This window comes from Pogona vitticeps, chromosome 11 (genome assembly GCF_051106095.1).
Source record: "Pogona vitticeps strain Pit_001003342236 chromosome 11, PviZW2.1, whole genome shotgun sequence".
In the NCBI taxonomy this organism is placed as follows: Eukaryota; Metazoa; Chordata; class Lepidosauria; order Squamata; family Agamidae; genus Pogona; species Pogona vitticeps.
The window spans coordinates 19,015,728-19,039,881 of NC_135793.1; the positions used below are offsets into that span (position 1 = coordinate 19,015,728).

Below are 24,154 nucleotides of genomic sequence, written 5' to 3' on the forward strand. Positions count from 1 at the left end.
AGCCTGTTCTGCTTCCGGAGAGCTCTTACCACCAGGAAGCCCATCCCACTGTCTGTTTGGAGTCGTCTTACTTCTAATTTGAATCCACTGAATTGGGTCCTAGTTTTTCTGTCTTCTACAGTTGAGGTTTTTTTATTGGAAGTTGTGTATTTGAAGGGGAGAGCAGTAACATTTGAAAATGAATGTTCATGTGATTGTTTTCAAAAAATGCAAAACAGAGTTGTTATGCAAAACTGGCATGGACTGGTTGTTCCATTTTTAATTGAAGGTTAGGCTATCTGAGCAAGGACGTCATCTAGCGATGGGCCCAAATTAATTCAGACCCCCCTCCATCCAAATATCATCACATAGAAGCACAGCTGTCATGTGGACTCTCTCTCCACCCCCTGGACTGGCAGAACCACTCACCTATCATTATGCGCTACTGGGATCCTTCATTGCTGGTGGTGTGCCCTTCTGGGGAAGAGCTTGGCCAACTGCTCCCCGCCTCTGCAGGCAGCCGCCCACTCATCAAGGAGGTGGGACAGGGATTCTCCCTGTGCAGCAGCTGAGTGGACAGCTGCCTGAGGATGCAGGGGCTGGCTGGCTGGCTGATGTCCTGCCTAGATTGGCACACTACTGGTGATGAAGGAGCCCAATGGTGTGCAATGAAAGGTGAGTGGTTCTGCCAGTCCAGGGTGGCATGGGGAAAGAGTCTGCATGGCATCAAAGCTGCTGCACGATGGTATTCGGATAGAGGGGTCCAAATTAATTCAAGCCCAATGTCAACATCTTAAAGTCCCAAAGGGTCGATTTGGGTGGAGTCAGGCTGCCTATATCGGCAGGTATCATCTCTCCAAGGTGTCTCTATTGCTCCATCATCATGAGGCTCTCTGCACCCAAACCATGAGCTCCTGGATTGAACTATGTTCCTGCGATATTGCTTGTAGCTCTCTACATTTCTGAAAGCAGCCTGGGTGTCTGTTCACTGAGGCAGCTGAGAATACAGGCATGACAGCTTGCTGTTTGTTAATAGTGGAAACAGACTTGTCTCTTATGTTTTCCTGTAATAAATCTGTATGTATGTGTTTGCAAGAAGATATTGGACAGCTGGTGTACTGGGATTCACACTAACTTGGTGTGGATGTGTCTGTGGAGGGGGTGTTGGGTGAGGAAAGTGGTCCAGGCCTGGGGATGTTCACAGATCACTGCTGTTAAGGATGAGTTGTATTTTCTCTGATGTGCACGAGCAAAAGCTGACTGGCCGGCTACTCCAGCTATTCACCTTCCACAAATCCATCCATTCAGTGGCAAAGAGGATACATATAGTAAGTGAGCGGGTTTTCTCTGCATGCAGGGTTGCATTGAGATTAAGGGCTTAGACACGCAACAGCTCCAAGGTCCAGGTGAAAACATGTTCTCTGAACAAGGCTATTATAAGGGATAATCTTGCCACAATAAAAAGAAGAAGGAAAAAGAAGGGAAGAAACATTGGCATACAGATGGGGAATAGTAGCTCTTGACCTTGAGTTGGAGAGCATTTCTGGTGCGTGTGGAGAGATCCAAATGAAGCCTATTGTTAAGCTGTATTGTGGGCTAAGCAACATATGTTGCTTTCTTCCACCTTCTAGATCCTATTATATGAGGCGGTGTTACATCTCTGTAGGGCAGCATTTTTAAGAACCGGCAGGGCTAGAACTGAGAACCACTGGTTCTGTTCTGTGTGCGGCTTCCTCATGTCATGAATTTTGGGAACCCGAGTGGCCTTCCATTCTCAGACTGCCTTTGCTAATCCCGTCTGGCCACTGGGACAGTGGGCAAAACTGTAATTGTGTAGAGGTGAACTGAGATTGTTCTCCACCAGACCAAAAGGTAACCCAAGCTGTTCAGGAGATTAAGACAGAACAAAACTCTGGCATGGTATAAAAGGGCTAGAAGACAACACTGCAATGTACATAACGATGCATGAGTTTTATACACTTTTATACACAGTTCTGTTTTTATGCACTGTCAAGTTCAATGTTACTGGGACTGAAAATGTACCTGGCATTAGGGGAAGGAATATGTTTTCTATGGCTGTGCTTGTCTTCTGTTCTGATAGTGTATTATTTGGAAGAAGAGGAAAGCATGACACATTAATTCATTCTTCTTCCTATGCCCAGCTGCTTATAACTGATTTTGAGCCAATGCCCAAATTCTGCTTACATCAGTAAAATGACACTGATGTAGTTCACTGGCTAAGAGACTTACAAAAAAGTCTCTCCTGGATGGCTGTTGCAGAGGGGTTGAAAACGGGAGGAAGGTAGGGTCTGCCTAGGAGGTTCTGCTTGTGGCTGTGGAGAATGCAGAAATGAAACTGTTATCAGTGATAGGAGACTGTGTTGCCAGGATAGTCCGGTGCATGCTTTGCATCCAAAGGTCCTCTGCTCTTTGGACAGGTCAGCCCCTGAGCTGTGCTAGTCTTGAGAAAGCATATCCCCCCCAAACAAAATCAGCCAGGCTCAAGAGCCCAGCAAAGCTGCTCTAAACATCTTCAGCCATCTCAAACTGTGGGACTGGCCCAAGACATTTGGCTGTCTGAGGAGAACAACAAAACACCACTCACTTTCATTCCTTGTAGAAAATCTGACTGCAATCTTTCTTCAACACAGACGGAGGACATAATGCTCTCTAACTCCTGAATGCTACAAGGTATTTTCAACATGCGTGGTCAGTTGGGTGACCCACAGCTTTGCCTGTAGTTGCTTGTTGCTTCCTTCCAGTATCTGTCACCTGTGGCATTTGCCTCACTCTACTTAATGATGGGCCCAGCCCTGGCGACAGATGGGCTTTGCAAATAGCAGAGGGTCTTCTCCTCTGCTTCCAAGCTACACTTAAGCCTGCTCACAGTTGGGAATTCTGCAATTCATATCTTGCTCTGGCTGTTTACCTAAGGTTTGCAACATGATAATTGTATTACTATTGACGTACTTTACAGTTCTGGGAGCAAGGGGTAGATGTAGATCCACTCGATGATCCTGGGATGATCTACAGTAGATTGGTAAGGGCTTCTGGTTCCGAATTGTCCAATAACAGCAGCAATGGAAAAGTTTCTTTCTTCAGCCCTATACTCTGCTAAATCAAGAACATCTTGAACTACTAAACACTCATTCTTGGGCTGGACACTTGCTCAGTGGCCCCCTATGTTCCATCTGTTTGTTCTTGGATGTACGGCTATTTTTGTGTTAGCTTCTGGTTGGTGAGTCTTGGGGTTCATGTTGAGTCAGTAGGACCCAGTTGCTTGTGTTCAGTGTACAATCTCCCTAAGAGCTGTAGGCATCCTTCAGTCTCGAGAGACTATGGTAAGGTGCTATGAATGGAGGAGTTGGAACAGTGTCTAGTGTGGCTGAGAAGGCCAATTCGAGAGTGACAGTCCCTTCCCCACTGAAGACAAATACAATCTGTCCCCTGCCCAGCTCCCTGATTTTGCTGGTTTCGGGACTGCCTCTTTGCCTCGGCCTGCTGAACAAGGGTCTCTTCAAGTTGGGAGAGGCCGTGATGCACCACCTGCCTCCAGGCTGAACGCTCAGAGGTCAGGGTTTCCCATCTGTTGAGGTCCATTCCTAAGGCTTTCAAATCCCGCTTGTAGATATCCTTGTATCACAGCTGTGGTCTCCCTCTGGGGCGCTTTCCCTGCACTAATTCTCCATACAGGAGACCTTTTGGAATCCAAACTAAGAGCAAAGATAGATAAATCAATAGAAAAGTGCTAATGGCTTAACTTTCAGTTAGATCCATGTCTGCCTCAGGAAGAACTAGTCAGTAACTCTTACCTTGATAACCCTTTTCTCTTCTTACAGGGTTGTGACAAGGATTATTGAGAACAATGTAAATCATTTTGAATACTGTAAAAAAAGATGAACCAAAGTGGTTATCATAATGATTTGGGTTTCAGTGTTTAATCTAGTCATGCTAAAGGGCACATGTTTTGCTTTACAGATTTATATAATTGATTCCTTCATTACTTTGGAAGGAGGGTACATTCTCCAGCCTCTAAACTTTTTGCTATTCAAATTTTATGCATTGCTACACTCTCTGTACTAACTAAAAGTTGTGTAGGAGGCTGGACTGGTTTTTTAAAATTATAAAGTACTGTTACTGTTAAATTGCCTCCCCCCCTCCAATTTGTAAATGAACTAAAAATGGACCCATTACTGTTCTATTCCCCAAATTATATGGAAATATCTTGAATAAAAAAAAATTCAAGCTTTGCATTTTTCTGCAGTGATGTTAACTGTGCTGCTAATGCCAGAAACAAAACTGTCAAGAATGGCAATCATTTTTAATGGGACATATATATATATAAAAGAAACCTCTTAGATGTTTCTTATTCGTGTTTGCTTGGTGAGGGTAGGGTTCATTTAGCTTGAGATATAAGAATTTTGCCTCGCTGTAGGACCAGAATGACATCCGATGTATGCATTATACATGTTTATTTGCCCCACTCCCTTTAAAGCTGGATTTTCATGGGGAGATTTTGCAACTGTTATTTGAGCTCCAAAATCCATTAGAGCAGAAGAAACAAATCATTTGGATTGAAGTAAATTTAGTTACAAACTCTACTCTGTTTAAAGGTCTGTCCAATAAAATTATGGATTAAAGAGGGAGCATCCTAAGAGAGGGCAGAAGCCCTTGAAATTGGCTGTTTACACTCTGAAACTTGATCTTAGCCAAACGACTGAGAAACAATTAGCACTGGATGTCCAACAGAGGAGTGTGCCAGATTTCTCCTGGTGATGAAATGTATGCGATGCCTATTTAAGTTGTAGTCATTGTTTGAATCTTGCATCTCTAAATGCAAATTATAATATGCATAATGTATGCAAAAGAAAAAATATTGAAAATAAGCTTTATTTGGCATACATTTTATAGTCCTCAACTCCCCCCCTCTTTTTTTCTGGACATGAGGATAAATCCTGCCTTGGTTCTGTGTTAGATTCCTGTTAAGGAGAAGTATGTAACCCCAAGTAACAAACCTATTGCCAGGGGCGTGGTGGCACTGCGGGTTAAACCGCAGAAGCCTCTGCGCTGCAAGTTTGGAAGACCAAGCAGTCATAAGATCGAATCCACCCATCGGAGTGAGCTCCCGTCGCTTGTCCCAGCTCCTGCCAACCTAGCCATTCAAAAGCATGTAAAAATGTGAGTAGATAAATAGGTACTACCTTGGTGGGAAGGTAACAGTGTTCTGTGTCTAGTCGCACTGGCCACGTGACCACAGAAATAGTCTTTGGGCAAATGCTGGCTCTATGGCATAGAGATGGGGATGAGCACCGTGCCCTAGAGTCAGACACAACTGGACTAAATGTCAAGTGGAACCTTTACCTAACAAACATATTAGCTAACACTTGCATTCATAGCATGAATCAGTGGTCAGCATTCAATGGGCACAGTGCATGTGTAGTACTTTGGAGTTCTGTGGGGCTATGTGTTGACTTAGATATCTATTGCTGAGCCCTGAAAACACAATTTCAAAAAAATGAATCTCTTATCTACAGTTATATAACATAATTTGTGCACACAACTCCTTGGCAACAGCACCAACACAGAAATTGCTCATAGAATTGCAAAGTTCAAGTGTCCTTTTAAATTTTAAATTCAGACAAAAATTCAAAATATTCAACAGCCAAGTTTCATGCTGTTTAATGGAGCTGGATTGCACCCTAAAGCCAAATGACGAGGAATCGCTATGATTCCACCACCCTGTGAAGGATTTTCCCCCCGCCTGATTCCTTAACCGCAGTAAACCAACAGTGAAATCTGTAACATCCAATAAATTAATCTCCCTCACATTATAATGTGTGTAGCCTTAATTGCAGGTACGTGTCAGTGTTGCTAAGCATCAACCCAGAGTATTTGTAGATGGTTTTAGAGCACCTACACTTACAAGTCTTCCAAATGGAAAAGCGAAAACTGTCCCATCGTTCCAAAATAGAACTCTTCATCTAGGACAGAAATTGGTGCTATTTCCTTCTTCTTGGCTCTGCTATACTGGAATATATGGCATCCTCGTCAGTTTCAATGTCCGTTTGCCAGAGGTTGGGGGCAAACCTGTTTTAAATTTTCTATTTATTAGTTACATTTTCATCCCCCCCCCTTTTCTGCTAGTAGCCTTTTTAAAAAACAGCCTTTCCCTTGTTCCAAACAAAGCCTCTTTCTGCAACTTTGATATTTTCGATGGTGTGAGCAGAAATATAAGAGGAAAGATTAATGCCCTGTGGGATGAGGACCTGACTCCCCTATTTCTAGCCGAAGAGACAAGAGTGGAGAAAGTAATTTGCGCAGAAACACTTGAAAATCATTCTAGCATAACATCATCATTACAGTTATCTGTCAAAAGATTTAGCTCAATTACTTTTTTCTTTTCCTTTTTTTTAATAAAAAGATACCCCTCTCTTGTCAAGATAACCCTACTTGAACTGGGATTTGACGCTCTAAGGAAAGGTTAATAATCCCCTTGCATAGTAATTCCTTCATTAACTGTTGCTGGGTTGTCTGCCTCTCCATAATTTTTCTGTTCCTCCTTTGGCTCTCGAGTGTTCTAGCCTTAAGGAATCGGAAAGCGGAGAGCGCTCAGGGGAATTAAAAATATATATATATATATATATATATCAGGACGACTATGAAGAGTTGCATATAATAATACAGTAAGAAAGGGAATCTTTTAAAAAGTACATGGAAATGCTGAAATAACAGAGTTAAGTAGAGTAATTGCTCCTATATGAGATATTTTACATGGTGCTTTACATTCTCCCTGGAGCATGGTGTACTGATTCTCAAAAAAGCATGGAAATTTTCATTTTTTTTGAACTGTAGCTCCCAGTCTAGTCCAAAAAAGTATCATTCCCATTCTGTGGTTCTAAAGCCAATGGGTAGGGAGAGGGAAAGATTGTCACACAGCGACACTCCAGTTTGAAATGTCTGAGCTGTGTACGTAGGATATGACTCCGGACATTCTTCTTTACTGGTGGATTTCACGTTATTTCCAAGTGATAACTGGTGCCATCATTTTTGGGACGAGCGAGAAGGCTTATACCCAACCTCCTGTTCCTCCATGTGTTTTGAACTTCAACTCTCATCTTCGATGTTCTGTCATCATCCTCCATGTTAGCTGGGGCTGGTGGGAGTGGCAGCGCAACACCATCTGGAACGGTATCTGAGTAGAGGCCATAGTTCAGTCCTCCGCTTGGTCTCCCCTTCCTCAGAGGCAGGATTTGAGGGGCAGGGGAGTCAGAGATGGACTTTTGGTGGCTGTTCCGAGATTGAGGGATTTTCTCCCAAGGAAACCTAGACTAGTTCTTCCCCGTTTGTCCTTCAGTTCTCAGGCCAAGACCCTGTCAGTGAGGGTTTGGGGCAGCAGATGGGCGGGTGAGGAAGTGGCTTTGGTGAGTGAATGCTGTGTTTATTCAATGATCTGCCTTTAAATTGTCTTCAAATCAACTGTGTTTTAATATTGCAACTTTTTTTGTTTTCTTATTTAGATCTGCTTCAGTTTTCTTTCAGTTTTTAAAATCAGACGTTGTTTGGACCTGTAATGATGGTGCTGGAGTCGATGTAGGGACTAGTGGCGTAATGGGCTTTGATTCCTGTCACTCCATATCATGACGTGCAGGTACACGTGGTTCTTGTTATGTGTTGTCAAGTTGCCTCTGACTTTATGAATGAGTGACCTCCTGCCCTCAACAGCCCTCCTCAGCTCTTCTAAACTCAAGGCCATATTTCTTTTAGGAAGCCCATTCATCTTGCATTTGAACTTCCTTTTTTTCCTGCAGCCTTCCAACTTTCCCAGCATTATTGTTTTTTTCCCCCCAGAAAATCCTGCCTCTTTATGATGTGCCCAAAGTAGGACAGCCTCTGATTCATCATTTTTTGCTTCCAGAGATAGTTCAGGCTTGATTTGATCGAGGACCCACTTATTCATCTTTCTTTCCCCCCCCCCCCCTTTTTTATATATTTATTTAGGAACAGGGATAAAGGGTACAAAAAGAAAGAGGGGATAGAGAAGGGAAAATGGTTTTGGGGGATAGGAGAGCATAAAGTATAACATCATCCAATCAATTCATATTACTAATACATATCAACTTTTTGCTTTTTCACAGTTTGATTACCCTCCTGCTTTTATCTTATCATTTAATTTAAATTTTATTCTATGTTATTCCAACATTGTCTGGTAGCTGCTGCCATTTATACAATACATCCCATCGTTCATTTTCTTTTTGAATTGAACAGTCTTTCAGCCCATCTGACAGAATATCCATTTTTTTCACTTCCCATATTTTCACCATAAGATTGTCTGGTTTCAGTATCTCTGCCTCCTTAAGATTTTTGTCATAATGTTTTTTAATTTTGGAAGCTGCATGGGTCACTGGATAACTCTCTACTGCATTCATATTACCTGGTGTCATATCTAATACAGACGATTCTAAAGTTTGTACAACTTCATTTAAGTTTTGTTTGGCATCTACTGTCCCCTCTTTCATCCCTTTCATCAAATCTTCTATTTTGCTAAGACCTGCATTCACTTGCTGGAACCCTGTTAATATTAGCCTTTGTATATTAATCTGCCATTCCTTTTCTATTTCTTGCACCACTATTCCAGAACTTTGGGATTGAACAGACCAAGTCTCCATTTGTTCTTTTGAATTTTTGGGGTCCATCTCAGGCTTTGGGGTTTGTATAAATACCACAATAATCACCCCCTAGAAATCCTTCCAGTTTCCACAATTTTATCAACAATTCAAACCCCTCATCATAATCCTCCCCTTAGATCTCCCTCCAATCTTTATCCAAATATTGTAATATAAAAATCAACTTTTAGCCCAGCAAATACAATATCAAATAGAACCGTGACGCAGTTATTTCTTCTTCTCCTGGGTTCAGCAAGCTTCTGTTATTAGACACACGTGGTCTGCAGTCCGGCAAACAAAACAATCGTAAAGTCTCAAACTGTCCAGTAGATTGTCCTTGGAGCTCGTCTTGTGATCTTCATTAACCCCTTAATGCTCCTTAGTCCAGTCGGCCACGTCAGCTCCTTCTCCCGAAAACCACCAAATTCTATTATTTATAGTTCCCAAAGTCCATAGAAGGCAAAGAGTAACGTATCCCAGCCACACTGCATCCACCGAAGTCTCTTAAATCCAGTCAGACGGTGTTGCTGTCTGGGATTCTTTTCCAGAAACATAAGATTTATTTTTCCATCTCAGACTCTCGGCTTTAGAATCAGCCTGGTGTTTTAAGAGTTCACTTGGAGAAGCTTAGTTTCGCTTTTGAGTCAGACTGATAAGATAAACCCGCCGCTGCATTTATTCTTTCAGCCAAATATTTTCATTCTTATTTCAGCTTAATGAGGCTGTTTCATAAATCAGAGGCTTCGGCTTACTTACTTGTTTTATATTATTAGTTTATATTGATTGCTCTCCTCTCCCCCGGTAAAGGGTTCCTCGCGGCTCAGTGCCAAAAAATGGCGCCCGCTCCAGTCCGTGCACGGTGATTTCTTCAGAAGAAAAAAGTCCAGGTCTGCCTCCCTTTCTTCTCCTTCTGCTGCTCACCATCTGCTTCAGAGAGACTTCTTCTAGACTCTCCTTTGATCCCCATTTCAAAAGGGGGATCCCGGGCCGGAGGGTTCCAGTTTTTTCCAGAGAGCTCCTCTCTGGAGTTACTGGCAGCACCGCAACAAAGCTCCGCCTCTGGTTTCTCTTCAGATCGTATAAATCTTTCGCCTTTTACCACTTATTCATCTTTCTGTCAGTCCAGAATATTTGCAAAGCTCTCCTCCAACACTGTATTTCGAACAAATCATTTCCCCCCCCGGCAGCTTTCTTCACTGTCCAGCTTTCACACCCATGCATCAGAAATATAGGACTGTGGATGATCTTGGTGACACACATTTACACATGATGATCTTTTCTAACTCCTTCATTGCCGCTGTTCTGAGTCTTGGTGGTCTTCTTGCATTTTATGGCTGTAATCTCTTAACTTCCACGAGTGACCAAACCACACTGGAAATCATGGAGTTTTTCCTGGTGGACTCCTTGGCTACAGGACCCCTGGGAGGGCGGGCTGGTAGGATTCACACCAAGGTATACAAAATCCTTCACAAGTTAAATTTCTTTACTTTCAACATGGGAGTTGTGTAGTTCTTCTATAGTCTTGACTTTTGTCTTAATGTTCAATTGAAGTCCTGATTTAACATTTTCTTTAATTTTCACTAGAAGTCATTTAAAGTCGTTGCTCCTTTCCTCCAGAAAGATGCTATCATCTACACTTCTTCTAATAGTTTTCATTCCCTCTTCATCTGACTCTAGTCCAGTTTTCTGTATATGTTCTGTGTACAGATTGAACAAATAGGGAGAAAAAAAAACCCAACCCTTCGCCTATAGGAAAGCATTCTGTTTCTCCAGATTCTGTCCTAACAGTAGCTTCTTGTCCACAATACCAGTTATATACAGTATTAGGACAATCAAATGTGAAGCACACCCATTTTTTTCCAGAAAAGTTCTCATGATCCACACAGTCAAGGGCCTTGCTGTTGTCTATAAAGCATAGACTGGTCTTCTGAAATTCTTGTTGCACTCCAGTAGCCAGCGAATATGATCTTGAGTGTCTCTTCCTTTTGGAATCCAACTTGAACATCAGGCGTTTCTTAAGCCATGCAAGGTAAAAGCCCTTGTTGCAACACCTTGAACATCACTTTGCTTGCATGGGAAATTCAAGCAATGCCCCTCTGTGTTGGAACAGCAGAGCTGGAAGGGACCCAATGGATCATTGAGTACAGCTCTTGTCAAGAGGCACAGTAGCGAATTGAAATCCAAAGTTGGCTCTACAGCCAAATACCTAAACCACCGTATTATCCAGTGACTCAGTTACTACATTCCTTGGTATCTCCTTTCTTGGGGATTGGAATGTATGTTGAATGTTTTCAGTCCATGGACCATTGTTTTGTTTTTCATATTCACTGACATATTCTTGTTAGGATTTTGACAGATTTCAGCCATTGTGGCTTCAAATAGTTCTATTGGCGTTCCATAAATCTTAGGATTTATATCTTTCAAATCCATTCTCAGTACACCAGCATATACAGAATATAGTCAAGTATATTAATCTGTGAGCTACATACAGTCACGGCTTGTATCTCATGTGACTGGAAACTTATAGGAAATAAATCAGATGTCTTAAAGCAGTGTAAGACTTTGTTTTTGTTATAGTATGTGCTGAAGCAGAGCGACATGGCAGTCTTTTGCTGAACGTTGGTCAATGAAACGAATTGTACTCATTTTTGTTTGAGATGCCAGAGAGCTTTTCCCAGTCAGAACAGACGATACAGGGCTTGATAGGCTGTCCTTAGTTTAAACCAAATTTCTGTACTTCTGTGACCTGTTGAAGATAGCAGAGTGAACTGGGAGATAAGACCTGGTAAGGAGCTTCTGAAATCTCTGTGTAAAGAGGTTCTTGTTTTCCCAAGGAAAGAGGGGTGATGATGTTGCTCGCTTTAGTACTGGGTGAATTCTGCGTAGTCCAAATGGTGCAGGGCATCAGAATTACAAGCTGAGCAGGAACGCACGAATCACCTTGTCACAATGTTGCCTCTGTCGGTGACGTGGGTTTTACTTTTATTTAAATCGTGCTGTTCCTTCTAAATTCGCAAGTATGCATATAAATTCGCACATGTGAATCTACACCCTTTATCTTTGTCAAGGTGTTTCCTCCTTTTTTGGTGCCTACCCTTGGGAGATGCCAGCTTGGTGGTCTCAAAATTCAAATATCTAGAGTAGAATCTGCCAGCCTAATTTTAAAAAAATAATCATATGTAGACAGTGGATGATCTGTTTATACTGCTTGTTTCAGTGGGTTGTGGTGTTGGTGTTGGCATCAGGCTGTTGTGGCTGAGAATTTGAAATTAGCAAGTGGCAATTCATATATGTGTGAAAATAATGAGTCAGGGATTGTAGGTGGGTTACTCTGTTGTATCAAGCCAGAGATGCTCTTTTCCAGATGAAAGGACCAAGTATCTTACAAAACCCTTAAAATTTCAAGAAGCTTTCTTTGGCATAAGCTTTTGTGGACTGCTGCCCCCTTTGTTACATACATGGTGCATGGTTTACTCTGCAGGCTAAAAATCACAGATTTGAACCACCTGCAGTATGTAACAATAGTGTGAAGGAATTAAATCCAGTTATACATTTCTAGTGAAATACCTGTACTATTATTTCGTTGCTGTTATTCTTTCCATCTTCATTCAATAAAGACTTATTTTAGAGGGCCAAGATTATATAAAATGTTTAAAAAAGATAAATCAACAGACTGACTACATACAGAGGCCAAATGATAGTGTAAAATAGATTTATTGCATCAATTGATCAATAAATAGGTCTTCTTCACCCCAATCACCAATTAGTGATAGGAAGGCCTGAAAAAAACATCGATAAACTTGGGGGGGGGGGGACAGGTTTTTGTCAATTTTTCCCCAAAGCTGTTGTTTGTTCCTTAAAAAATGAGGGGAAAATGCAGTGTGGAATGTTTTTTTTTACAATGATAAATAATAAAATGTTTGGAAATTTTACATCTCTATTCATGATGTTCTATTAATGACTTTTACATATATAGATAACTTCCTTCCTTCCTTCCTTCCTTCCTTCCTTCCTTCCTTCCTTCCTTCCTTCCTTACTTACTTACTTACTTACTTACTTACTTACTTATTTCCTTACTTCCTTACTTCCTTCCTTACTTCCTTATTTACTTCCTTCCTTCCTTCCTTCCTTATTGGTGCAACTCTCAATCCTTTCAAATTTTGGATATATTTGCGGGGAGGGAAAAGGAAGTTGAGATCATTTAATTTTGCAATTCAGTGTTGCAGTTCAGTTCAAAGCTCACTGTCCTGTAGAATCTTAATATCATGGTTACTTGCTTTTGGTCCTTGTGGCTTAAATGGACTTTTTTTTAAAATGATGCATAAAAATACAATAATTGCAGTGCTTAGATTAAGACAAATTGCTAATACTTTCACAAAATAAGGTGGAAATAGTGGTAGTCGGGATAATAATGAGTCACATTGTGAAACTTTCCTCCCACCTCAAAGTCACAGATGCAACATTTATGAAAATTGTCTGTTTTTTGGAACATTGATCTGTTTTTCTCCATCTGTAGAATCAAACTGGTGCTGAAATTATACGAGAAAATGGGTAGAATGGCCCTTAATGAAATTCAAAAGCCCCATCTCTTGATGACCTCCAGTTTTATCCAAAGCGTGTTTGCCTTAGTAACCTTCCAATTGGAAACACGCAGATTTCTGGTTTTGTACGACAACCCTCAGGATTGTTATCCACAATCATAATTCTGCTTGCTTATACTTATAACAGTAGTAGCAAAATGGGCTAATCCTGAAGCAGGGGTGATAGTACTCTTGTGTCCCCTTCTTCTGCAAACCAGGAACTGAAGCAAATCCAGCAGTTACTCGCCTAAGTTCCATTGTTATTGCCAACCAAATGTGATCCTTTCAGTCAATGGCGAATCCACATGAGTATTGACTTACCCATTGATCTTCAAACAAAAGGTTGGGTTTCCAAGATAGTGGTATCAAATGGGATGCTCTGTGAGTCTATTCACATAAAGCTCGCCAGATAGGCAGGGTGCTGGGGAAAGACTCATGTGTTTTGTTTGCATTTCAGCTGACAAAGCGACTCCAAGATGAAGCCAGCTGCCCTTTTGATCCTTGCGATTTGCACGGTATTCAGCACAAGCATGAAGTTGATATCTAAGAGAAATTCGGGTGAGTTCCATAAATGCTTTTATTTGCCATTTATTCTGTGGTTTTGCAGAAGTATCGGTTGCTGGGCTTGGCTACAAAAAGAAGGCTATGGTCTACTAGAGGAAGCCCTTAGGGCTCCCAGGACTGCAGTCTCCTATTTCCTTAAATTTCATAGGCCAGGAGAGGGTTCTTCTGATGCCAGGCTGGGGGCAGATTCCAAATGTTACAGGACAAGACCCATGGGTAACGATTGCAGAACGATGGCTAAAATCCTAATTGTGTTTGCAAAGGAATTATGTAAGTTGTCACAGACAATTGTGGCTAATTGGTGAGGTGTTGGGACATGCACTGGGGACAAGATAGGTAAGCGACCAGGTACACAGTGAACAGATACTTTCTCAATAAGCCACAATTACCCTTGGAAATAAATGCAATCCCTTTGTGAAATAATTTTGGCCTATGTGTCTGTGATGATTTTCTGCACCCTCACCTAATCAAATACTAAGCACACCGTACAGAAGGCTGGAACTCTTATAGCACACATGCAAACTCCTTTGTAGTAAGCCATTTGTGAGATGGCTGTCCAAACTTTAATGACACTTTATAAACACATGAGAACCAGTCTTTTTCTTCTTCCAGCACTGATTACCTCTGGTGCCATGCTTTGTATTATCTCCCCGGATATGAAAACAAAGCCCCCGTGTCTATTTGGCACCACGAAACTGTATTTAGCATTCTGATCCACAGAGCACAATTTAAAAGAATGTGGCATTTAAAACCTTGAAACGCTGACAGTAACAATTGAGGTGTTGAGATTTCAGTTTGTGAACGGTACAAATATGACCTTAATCACTGATTTGTTGCGCCTTATTTTCCACTTGGGAGATGGCAGTTCTGTTTTGGCACATGCTGAGTCCATGACACGCAAGCCATGTTGGAAACTGTGTAATTGGGATTCTTTGTGAGGTGCTTCTTTTTATGCTGGAGTTCTGGAGTGGAGAGGTGGGGGGGGGAAACAAAGGACATGTGATCATTGGCCTACCTCCAAGAGGATCTGCGCAAGTGTTAATAAAATGCACCTTTGGCCTTAAACGCATCACCAGTGAATGGAATAGTGCTCATGAATAGCTCCAACAGAGGGAACCAATGAGAATGATGTGCGGTGAACATACATTGCCAATCCTGTCCTCACCCCTGCTTGAAGAAAAGAGCAGACATTGCATGAGCCACACAAGGGAGGTGGCATGGAAGCAGTTGGCCATCCCAGATGCTTGAGACCGGTCTTGACATACTTTCTGTTGCACTTTCTGTTTGAGTAGCATCCTGTAGTTTTGAGTGCCATTGCCGTTAAGGACACTGTCTTTGTAACCATCTTTCAAAAATGCAGTATGTACATTCTAGACAATATAATTTAAAAAACAAGTTAAAGTACTGACAAATGCAATAACCATTTGAAGCATCACTCATGAAAATTAGTACATCTTTGATACAAGCACTGTACAAACTGTTTCTTTGTTGGTCATTGTCTTTCCTCCAGTGAGAAAGACATGCTCTTGCCTGAAGTTACAGTGGCAAATATCTAAGAGAGGTGGGTTTGTGCTTACTTTATCGTAAGCAATTGTTGAGGCATCTCAAGCACTTGCTTGGACATTTAATGGATACCTTACTGGCTGGACTTGGTGGGAAGGACATTAATAAACGCATACTTTACAAGAACAGTTATATAAAGCAAGTTACTTATGGATTAAAGAAGACGATGCTAATGGTATTAGTGATGCATGGTCCTTCACAGCTTGCTCATTTTGGGATAGGGATTTTAATATTGTAAAAGCAAGTTGAATTTGGGCATGTAGTAGAAAAACCCAGTTAACCAGAACCTTTTATCTTGATTTTTCTGGTTTCCTTGGCTTTCACCAATGCATGACGAAAGCCTTACTTGACAAAATGGGAAGAAGAGAGGATCACAATTGTGCAAAATATCATTTCCTGCTTGGAATCATGGACTTTACAGTGTTGTTGTTTTTTTTTTTTAAACAACCTACAGATGGGAAGGAAATTGCAAATATAGATGTAAATCCTACAGAGATCAGAAAAAATAGTGCTCTACTTTTAAGAGAAGGAGGGTGTTTGAATTTCAACCTTACTTTTGTTGTTGTTGCAGTCTTACTCTATTCCTAATTGGGATGTTCTGCCAGTGCTAACATGTGTCCCCAATCCTCTTGGTGGTGATAGTTGGGCTTGATTTTGATGAGGGCACAATTCCTGGCATTTGACCTTAACTCTGTTAGATGTGTACCTTGGGGTATAGTTCTTTATAAAAAATATTGATCCGTTTATTGAAAGACACATTGCAGAAGGGAAGGCAGGGTGTTTAAGCTCCTGTCTCCTCCTCCCAATAGACTTCAGGCATTCCAAGCTGGCAGAAAATATAAGTTAAAAGAAAAGAACAGATAATTTTATATGATTCCACAGTTTGGGAAAGCTGCTTGCTTGAATTGTGTTTCCCACTTGACATGACCAGTGGCTAGCTTGTTAGAGGATGTTAGCTGGGGGATTCTGGAAGTTGTAGCCCAAAAACATCACTCTCCTAAGCTCTGATTATTTCTAAGGTGAGTTCATAAGCTGCACTAATGCGACTTCGTCTAAGCTCCACCTCTGAGTTAAGAGAGAGTAAAACTTTCCTGTATTTAGTAGGGTGACATCTTGGGTTCAATGATCAAAGTCTAGCAAGGTGGTTTTCCTCTTCTTCTTTTTAAAGGTTGCTACCTGAAGCTAAGCTATTGACTTTTCTTTTTCCTTGATAATGTCATGTGCTAAATGGATTTTCAGTGTCTTTCAGATTTTAGGGCAAGCATTGAAGCATAAGTAATGATTGTGTCCTTTGCAGAGAAAAGATCTTGCATACGGAGGTTTATCTTCAAATAGTTCGGGGGCATGGAAGGGGAAGGTTTGCTGTTATATTCGGTGTAAAGAATTGTACTTGGGAGAAGAAAACAAAGATAAGGGTGTTCCAAGGTGCTGCGGGGAGGGGAGCGATTTATGCAGCAGGCTAAGAGGTGGAACAGATCTTTCACTCCCTGTACAGGAATAAGTGTTTCATAGAGATCAATTTATCATACCATTATATTCCCTTCCTGACTGAATCACTGCATATGCACTGGTAAGAAACTCACTGAATGGTGGAGATGTTTGATATTTCCAGCATCCACCTACCTGCCATTTCGGAACCTGGATTTTTCAGTGGCCCCAATAGAAGATGGAAGGGATGGTGCAGCCAAAGAAACTGATTTCTGTCCACAGCTCTTAAGTCTGCATTCAGAAAACCTTTTCCTTCTTACTATTCATAAGGAGGTGGGCAGGGACTGCTTATATGACATCCGGGCAGATCCTGGCAATCCAAGGTGCTGCAGGGAATCATGATCAGCCATCCTCAGTCCTGTTTTCCTTTAATGGTTGAAATTTTGCCCTCTTTTGTGTTCTGGTATGAAATGGTTCCTAGTCTACTTCTGCAAATGATTTTCTTGTGCTGCCCTTGCTATCTGTATGTCTTACTTTTTGCCAAGTGGGAGGAGGAGTGAGTTTTGGGTAGGTGGGGCCCAGGGCGCCTCTACCACGAAGGCCCCCACAAGGCAGCTCTTAAAAGCAAGCTCTGCCCCACAATCAGTGCCTTTGGTGACAGCCTCGGTGAATACCTTGTTAGAAACCCCCCCAACATTTTCCTTTGTGCCCATTATCCTAGATTACTTATCTTCCTCCTCACCTTCTTAGGTTTCTATTTGTGTTTTTATGATTCGTTTGTTACTGGTGTAAGTGGGAAGTAGCTGAACAATGGCCATTCTGCTAATTAGACCCTGCCCTTGCACATGTAGTTAAAAAAATATCAATATTTATATTTTAAATAGTTTGAATGAATGTTATTACAGGAGAACCCTTGTATCTGCGGGAGGTCTATTTAATGTCCTACAGTGGATACCTGAAACTGCAGATACGAGGGAAACATATATGGAAAATACAAGGGGGTGGCACAAAGGCCAGAAAATGGTGGGAGAAAGGTCAGAAGGCTGTGGAAAACCTGTGGATAACAATCCTGCAGACATGGAAGTCCTAATATATGTTTTCTTCTTAATTAATTTTAAAATTAATTTTAATAAATAATAAATCAGAATGTCATTTAAGTTATTGATTAACGTTAATCAGTTGGAGGAAGAATGCTCAAGTATTAATCTTTTAGTCTGCTCCTATTAGCTTCTACTAGTCATTAAATAACATGGGGAGCCATGTTCTCCATAAATATATGTCTGTTGATTGTTCATTAATTTAGGTTATTTGCCCCGGTCCGCTTGCACTGGTCTCTCCTGTTTAGGCAGTCTCTCAGCCTGCTCGCTTTGGTTGCTGTTTATTAATATAGGCAGTTTGTTCCAACCCTGCTTATTATATTGTTGAATTAGCTTTTACTTAAATCTGCCCTGTTACTTACTAGTCTCTCTATATTAATTTAGATCACTTCCTTATGTTGTGGATTCAGCCCTGTTACCCTTACTCTTTTTGATACGTAGAGAAAGAAGAATTGGAGCAATCCATTTGTAATGGCTCTACTTTAGAGTGAAAAGAGTGATAACCCCTTAGGCAGTTTATAATGCCTGGAGAGAGTTAGTGAAGGAACCCATGATTCGGGAAATGTTGAAGTTCATCTTGGCATTTTATTGGAGCATATAATCTAATTAGTAACCACATATATTACTGGATTTTGCATATTCCCTAGGACTAAAATTAAAATGAGCAAAAAAGAGAGGCTGTCCTTTTGAAACAGGTGATTTGTCATCAAGTAGCCGCCTAGAGTGGTCCTGACCCGACCCAGATAGGCGGGATATATATAAAATAAATAAAAATAAATAAATAAAATATAAATAAATAAATAAGTAAACAATGTAAAATTGATACATTTTGGGGAACTAAGATGTCAAGTAGATTCAATATCTTACAAGACTTTTCTGTTGAAGAATTGGACAGCAGCTCATAGAAGCAGGAATGGGATAATGGGAAAAATCAAGTATAGAAGGCAATAGATGAAGTTGAAAATCCATTAAATAATAAGAAAATAAACTAGATTAGTGGATAAAGGTAAAGGTTCCTCTTGACAATTTTTGTCCAGTCGTGTCCGACTCTAGGGGGCGGCGCTCATCCCGCTCTTCAAGCCATAGAGCCAGCGTTTGTCCGAAGACAATCTTTCTGTGGTCACATGGCCAGTGTGATTTAGACATGGAACGCTGTTTACCTTCCCACCGAGATGGTACCTATTTATCTACTCGCATTTGCATGCTTTTGAACCGCTAGGTTGGCGGGAGCTGGGACAAGCGACGGGCGCTCATTCCGTCACGTGGATTCGATCTTACGACTGCCTGGTCTTCTGACCCTGCAGCACAGGCTTCTGCGGTTTAGCCCACAGCGCCACCACGTCCCCAGCTAGATTAAGTGGATATCCTCCAGCTATTGGCTTCAGAAACTTTTTAAATGTCTAAATGTTGCAAAAGATCTACAAGTAAATTGATTCCTTGGGAATCCCAATTAACACCATTTGTGGGTAACTCAAACATAACTATGAATCTATGTATGGCTTCTATACCTAGAAATTTAGCTCCCCATCATTAGTTCTGAATCACTCTAAAATTTCACTTTCTATTTTATCCTACCCAGGCTAGAGTGGCTGAATGGGATACAAAACAACGAACATTTTGGTTTTCTCCTAAACTATCATCCAAGAGTTATTTATCTGAAATACTTAGAGAGGCTCTCAAAGAATTTGAGAGTGAGTCATATTCATTTAATATTTTATTCTGCTAAAATCCCACGAGACATAATAGCAAACAGTAGTTAAACTCTTTTTATATCTTTCCTAAGAGATGCTTTAAAAATACCTACCCCAATTTCAGTTTCCTAAAGTTAGGAAACAAACACAGAGGAAAAAGGTACCCTTTGTAAATGCCCCAGAGCAGGAATAAGTTACATCTAATAATGAAAGCAACACAGCTGAAGCTGGAGTGCTAAAAGTCTTAGGTTTGAAGGGTCAGGAAATGCACCAGTAGCTCCAAATTAGATGGGTCAATGGAAGGTTGCAAAATGCCCTCATTCACTTCTAACAGACACACAATTGGATGCTGCTTGAGAACCTCCAACGAGTTAAGAAAACTCATGAGCAAAGGGAAATAAAAGCCTTGAGATTGGTAATGAGAAATAAAGAAGGAAAATTGCCCCATATATAAATCAGTGGGTGGAATAATCCCATTCTTGATTAGAAAATTATCAAGAGAACCGGTTCCAAGTGATGTTCCTCCTGCCCATATAGAACCAAAGATTAGTATTGTTTATGGATATCTACCACTGACTTCTACCATAGAAAGCCCAGGAATACCCAAGCAAATTGAGAATTGTCTGAGTGGGCATGAAAATTCTAAATTGGAATGTTGCAGGATGGTCAGCTGGAATTACATCTGATGGGACTGAGCAGTTCCTACTTAATAATATTATTCTTTTACAAGAAACCTGGAAACTGGGAAAAATTATCTTCCTAATGATATTTCTTTTTTCATAAATATTAAACCCTGGGATTGGGGAGGTCTGGAGAGGGTCTAGCTTGAGTGGTTTCTTCTGCCATTGCCACTACAACTCGTTTGCTAGTATGGTCTGATGACGTTCTTTTAGCATTTTTGGTCTGTTTGGAGTTAGGAGATATAGTAGGATGCTCCATTTATGTCCCCCAACTTGTCTTGACAAATGATTCAGATCTGGTTGGTCACAGGAAAAAAAAACAACATTGATGAGTTCAAATTGAACTTTCCACCAGCACTACTTCTGGGAGGGGACTTCAATGCTAGAATTGCAGTATGTTTTTTACAAAGCTGATTGGATCAGATTGCTCAGAGGATTTCGATCTAGCATGACCTGGTCTTTAGGAATTCTAAAGAAAATACAGTAATGCAGGAGAGATTAAAATTGGAGAGAATTATGATCTTCAGGAATGTTGTTCCCCTCAATGAGGCTGGGAGGATTCAGGAGATTTTACATACTTTGGACCAAATGGAACCAGTGTTGTAGATATGTTTTTGATTTTTGCCCATGACCTTGATTCTGTTTCCTATATGCAAGTAAATGATTATATGGGAGGTGATCACCTCCATTTAACACTTGGGCTTGCAGTTAAAGGAATGCAACAGTTAAGTAGGGCAAGTGGAGATCTTAAATTACAACCTTAATTACGACACTTTAAGGAGAAACTTTTGTGAAAAGGCCTGTTGTATTTCAAACTCTGCTAAGGGTGCACTGTTGTCACAAAATCTCATTGGAAGGAATGGACAAGAGCAACACGCATATACTTGCTTTCATTTACTTGATTTGTTCAAACTTTTATTTGCAAAAGAAATAGTATTGTTCTAGGAATATTCTGTAAAAAGCCTCAGGAATAATTGTTTTAATTCTGAATGCAAAGATCTTCAAAGAATTATCCAATGTATGCACTGTGAATTTGCAATATCAACCTAAGTAAATTATTAAGTTTAAAAGCAGCCTATAAAGATCTAATTAAAGAAAGGAAAGGGAGGGAATTGTACAACGTTTGGAAACATTTAATAATGGCTATTAGTAATGAAAATAATCCTCTATTTTGATCCATAGGAAATTCCTCTTTATCACTCTAATTCATTTTCTATCTCCCCTCAAACCTGGGAAAGATATAAGAAGTTATTTTCTGAAAAGAAAACAAAAACAAGCAAGGGAAAGATTAGTTCCTCTAGAACAGTGGTCCCCAACCTTGGGCCTCCAGATGTTCTTGGACTACAACTCCCAGAAGCCTTCACCACCACATTTGCTGGGCAGGATTTTTGGGAGTTGAAGTCCAAGAACATCTGGAGGCCCAAGGTTGGGGACCACTGCTCTAGAAGAAATCCTTTTCTTGGGCCCAGTGAATATGCAAGAGATTGAAACACATATTATTGGGGTTGTTTGTAATGTGTTATTATGATTGTTTCCCACCCAGAGTGGAATGAATGAATGAATGAATGAATGAATCAGTCAATCAATCAATCAATCAATCAATCAATCAGGGCAATGAATGAGGCCCACACCTGATACCAAATGTATTATTTAGGGCTAATCCTCAGTGGTGTGCATCACTTTTAGCCCCAGCTGGGTCAATGATACAGGATCCATCCCAGAAATAAGGAAATGTGCCACAATAGAACCAAAGTTGAAAAAAGGTCAGAGATCCCATCCTGAGTGCTATCACTCAAATAGCCTCCTCTCTTCTTTAGGTAAACTAAACACTCATGGCTTCTTTAGGCTGATGGAAGAAATGGCTAGAAACTGAGAATATCATAAGCCAAGAACAGATGGGCTCAGAGTGGTCGAACGGGATATCAATCAATCAATCAATCCATCAATCCATCAATCAGGAATTTCTTTGTAGTTGACCATTGCTTGGTGTTGAAACATTTAGCAAAAAAACTCTATGGCTCTTCTAGGTAGATGCTTTGTTGTGTCTTCTATGGACTTGAAAGGGGCTTTTGATTCAATGAAATGTGATCAACTATGGCCAAAACTGGGGAACACTACAGTGGATCCAGGCCTTGTTAGGGCTGATTCAAAGGGCTGATTCAATTGCACTGGTCAAGAGCGCTGTAGTTTAAAGGGGGAAACAGCCAGCTCATTTGGAGTACGACAAGGATGTTTACTGTCTCCTTTGTTATTTTTTTCTAAAAAATTGTGCCCTTTCTTTTGATGAATCTTGTCAGCTGCCAAAATTGGCCCGCTGAAGTAGAGCGATTCTTTTTTGGCAGATGAGGCAGGACTTTTGTCCTGCTCTAGAATTGGTCTCAAACAATCTTTAAAGGCATTTCCTCAATATTGCCAACTCAATAACTTAGAGATAACTAAAATCTTTGATTTCTAATACTTTATATCTAAGAACAGTTGATTATGTAAATCTAGCCGGCTGCTAGATGGTAGGGAGGGATCTCGAACATGTAAAGTGCTTCACCTACTTTTCTTCAAATTTATCTTGGCGACCTCAGAAAGATAGGATTCTGTAGAAAGCAAAAGTGCTGACACAAGCAATTGTTTAAATTCTGCAACACAGAAAGAGGTTATTATGTGGCAGGAGTGTTATTAGCATTTTTGTGGGAAAGTCATTCTGGTGATTGGATGGATATATGGGATTTCAGGGAAACTTGATAATTTCCCCCTCCCCCTTCCTTAAGGTGCCTAATGAATGTCCCATGGTGTCTGGTGAATGTTGTTTTTTATAGGCAGAGTTTGCCTAGCTTTCTATTGAAGCAAGAGTATGGAAATAGGCCTTTGATTTAAGGCTGAAAGTCATCTTTTCTGAGGATTCTTTTCTTGCCCTACTATAAGAAGATTCTTTTAGATCATCCTGGCAGAAATTAATAGATAGCAGGATAGAAGTCCTGGGTTTATCACAAGAATTAATTAGGAACATGGGTGAAAGAGAATAAAGATTATACACTATGTAAGGAAGCAAATTCACCAAAGAGAGCTGGCTAATATTCAGATGAAAGTTTGAGTATGTTCTCCCTCTGTTCTCAGGCCGGTCCCATCATATTTTTTCCCATCTACGTATTCTACATTATTGCGGAACCTTTCTATATACAAGATTAAATATTGTCCCTTTGAGGGAGATGCAAGGAAGATTATCAGAACAACCTTATTCTGAGAGAGTTTCTCTGTGTGTCAACACTAGGCTGGATATTTTTTTCCACATATGTATTCTGTGTTCTTTCCCTTTTTATGAAACTGCAAGAGAGTGTTTTATTAAATCTTTATTCTAATGGAAATACCATTCTCTGAAGACCTTGTTCCCAAACTATTAAAAGATAAAAATCCTTATTTCTCTGTAGCAGTAACTCAATTTGTTGCTGCTATTCAGTCGTCCAAGATAATTGAATCATCTTATGGTATTTAAATATTTTGGGGATTTTTTTTTTACTTTTTATTTTTTGCTGATGAAGAGTTTTTTACAAGTATCTAAGGAAGGAAAGGAAAGGAAACTAAATTTCAACCATCTTGCAAGCTTAATATTCTTTGAGGAAATTGCAGACCCTTGGCACCTTCTGGAGAGACTCTCAGCTTTTTGTATAGGCAGCCATTTCCTCATCAGAGTGTCCCAGAAATATTCAGCTACCAAAACTGTGAAAGAGACAAAATCAAGCTTCTCAGTACGGGACAAAGACTAATATTGGCCAGAGTTGGGAAAGTAAGATGAGGCTTCGGAATGCAGAAAATCAGTCTATTCTACTCCTCACTTAGGGATAGCTTCAGCATGTCATGGTTCAGTTTAAAGGAATTTTCCAAGGTGTGGTGCAGCCAGCAAGCTCACCTTCCACGCTC

The 24,154-nt window shown here is 40.6% G+C and overlaps 1 protein-coding gene across 2 annotated transcripts in view; it reads left to right on the plus strand.

The window, feature by feature from the left end:
* The window catches only part of IL1RAPL2 (interleukin 1 receptor accessory protein like 2), a 528,601-nt gene that overhangs the window by 10,695 nt on the left and 493,752 nt on the right, over positions 1 to 24,154 (plus strand). For both annotated transcript variants that reach the window (XM_020811816.3, XM_072981155.2), the window contains exon 2: positions 13,680 to 13,780. In XM_020811816.3, coding sequence (XP_020667475.3) covers positions 13,699 to 13,780 — 82 coding nt within the window. In that variant the 5' untranslated portion in view covers positions 13,680 to 13,698. The remainder of the gene's footprint in view (positions 1 to 13,679; positions 13,781 to 24,154) is intronic.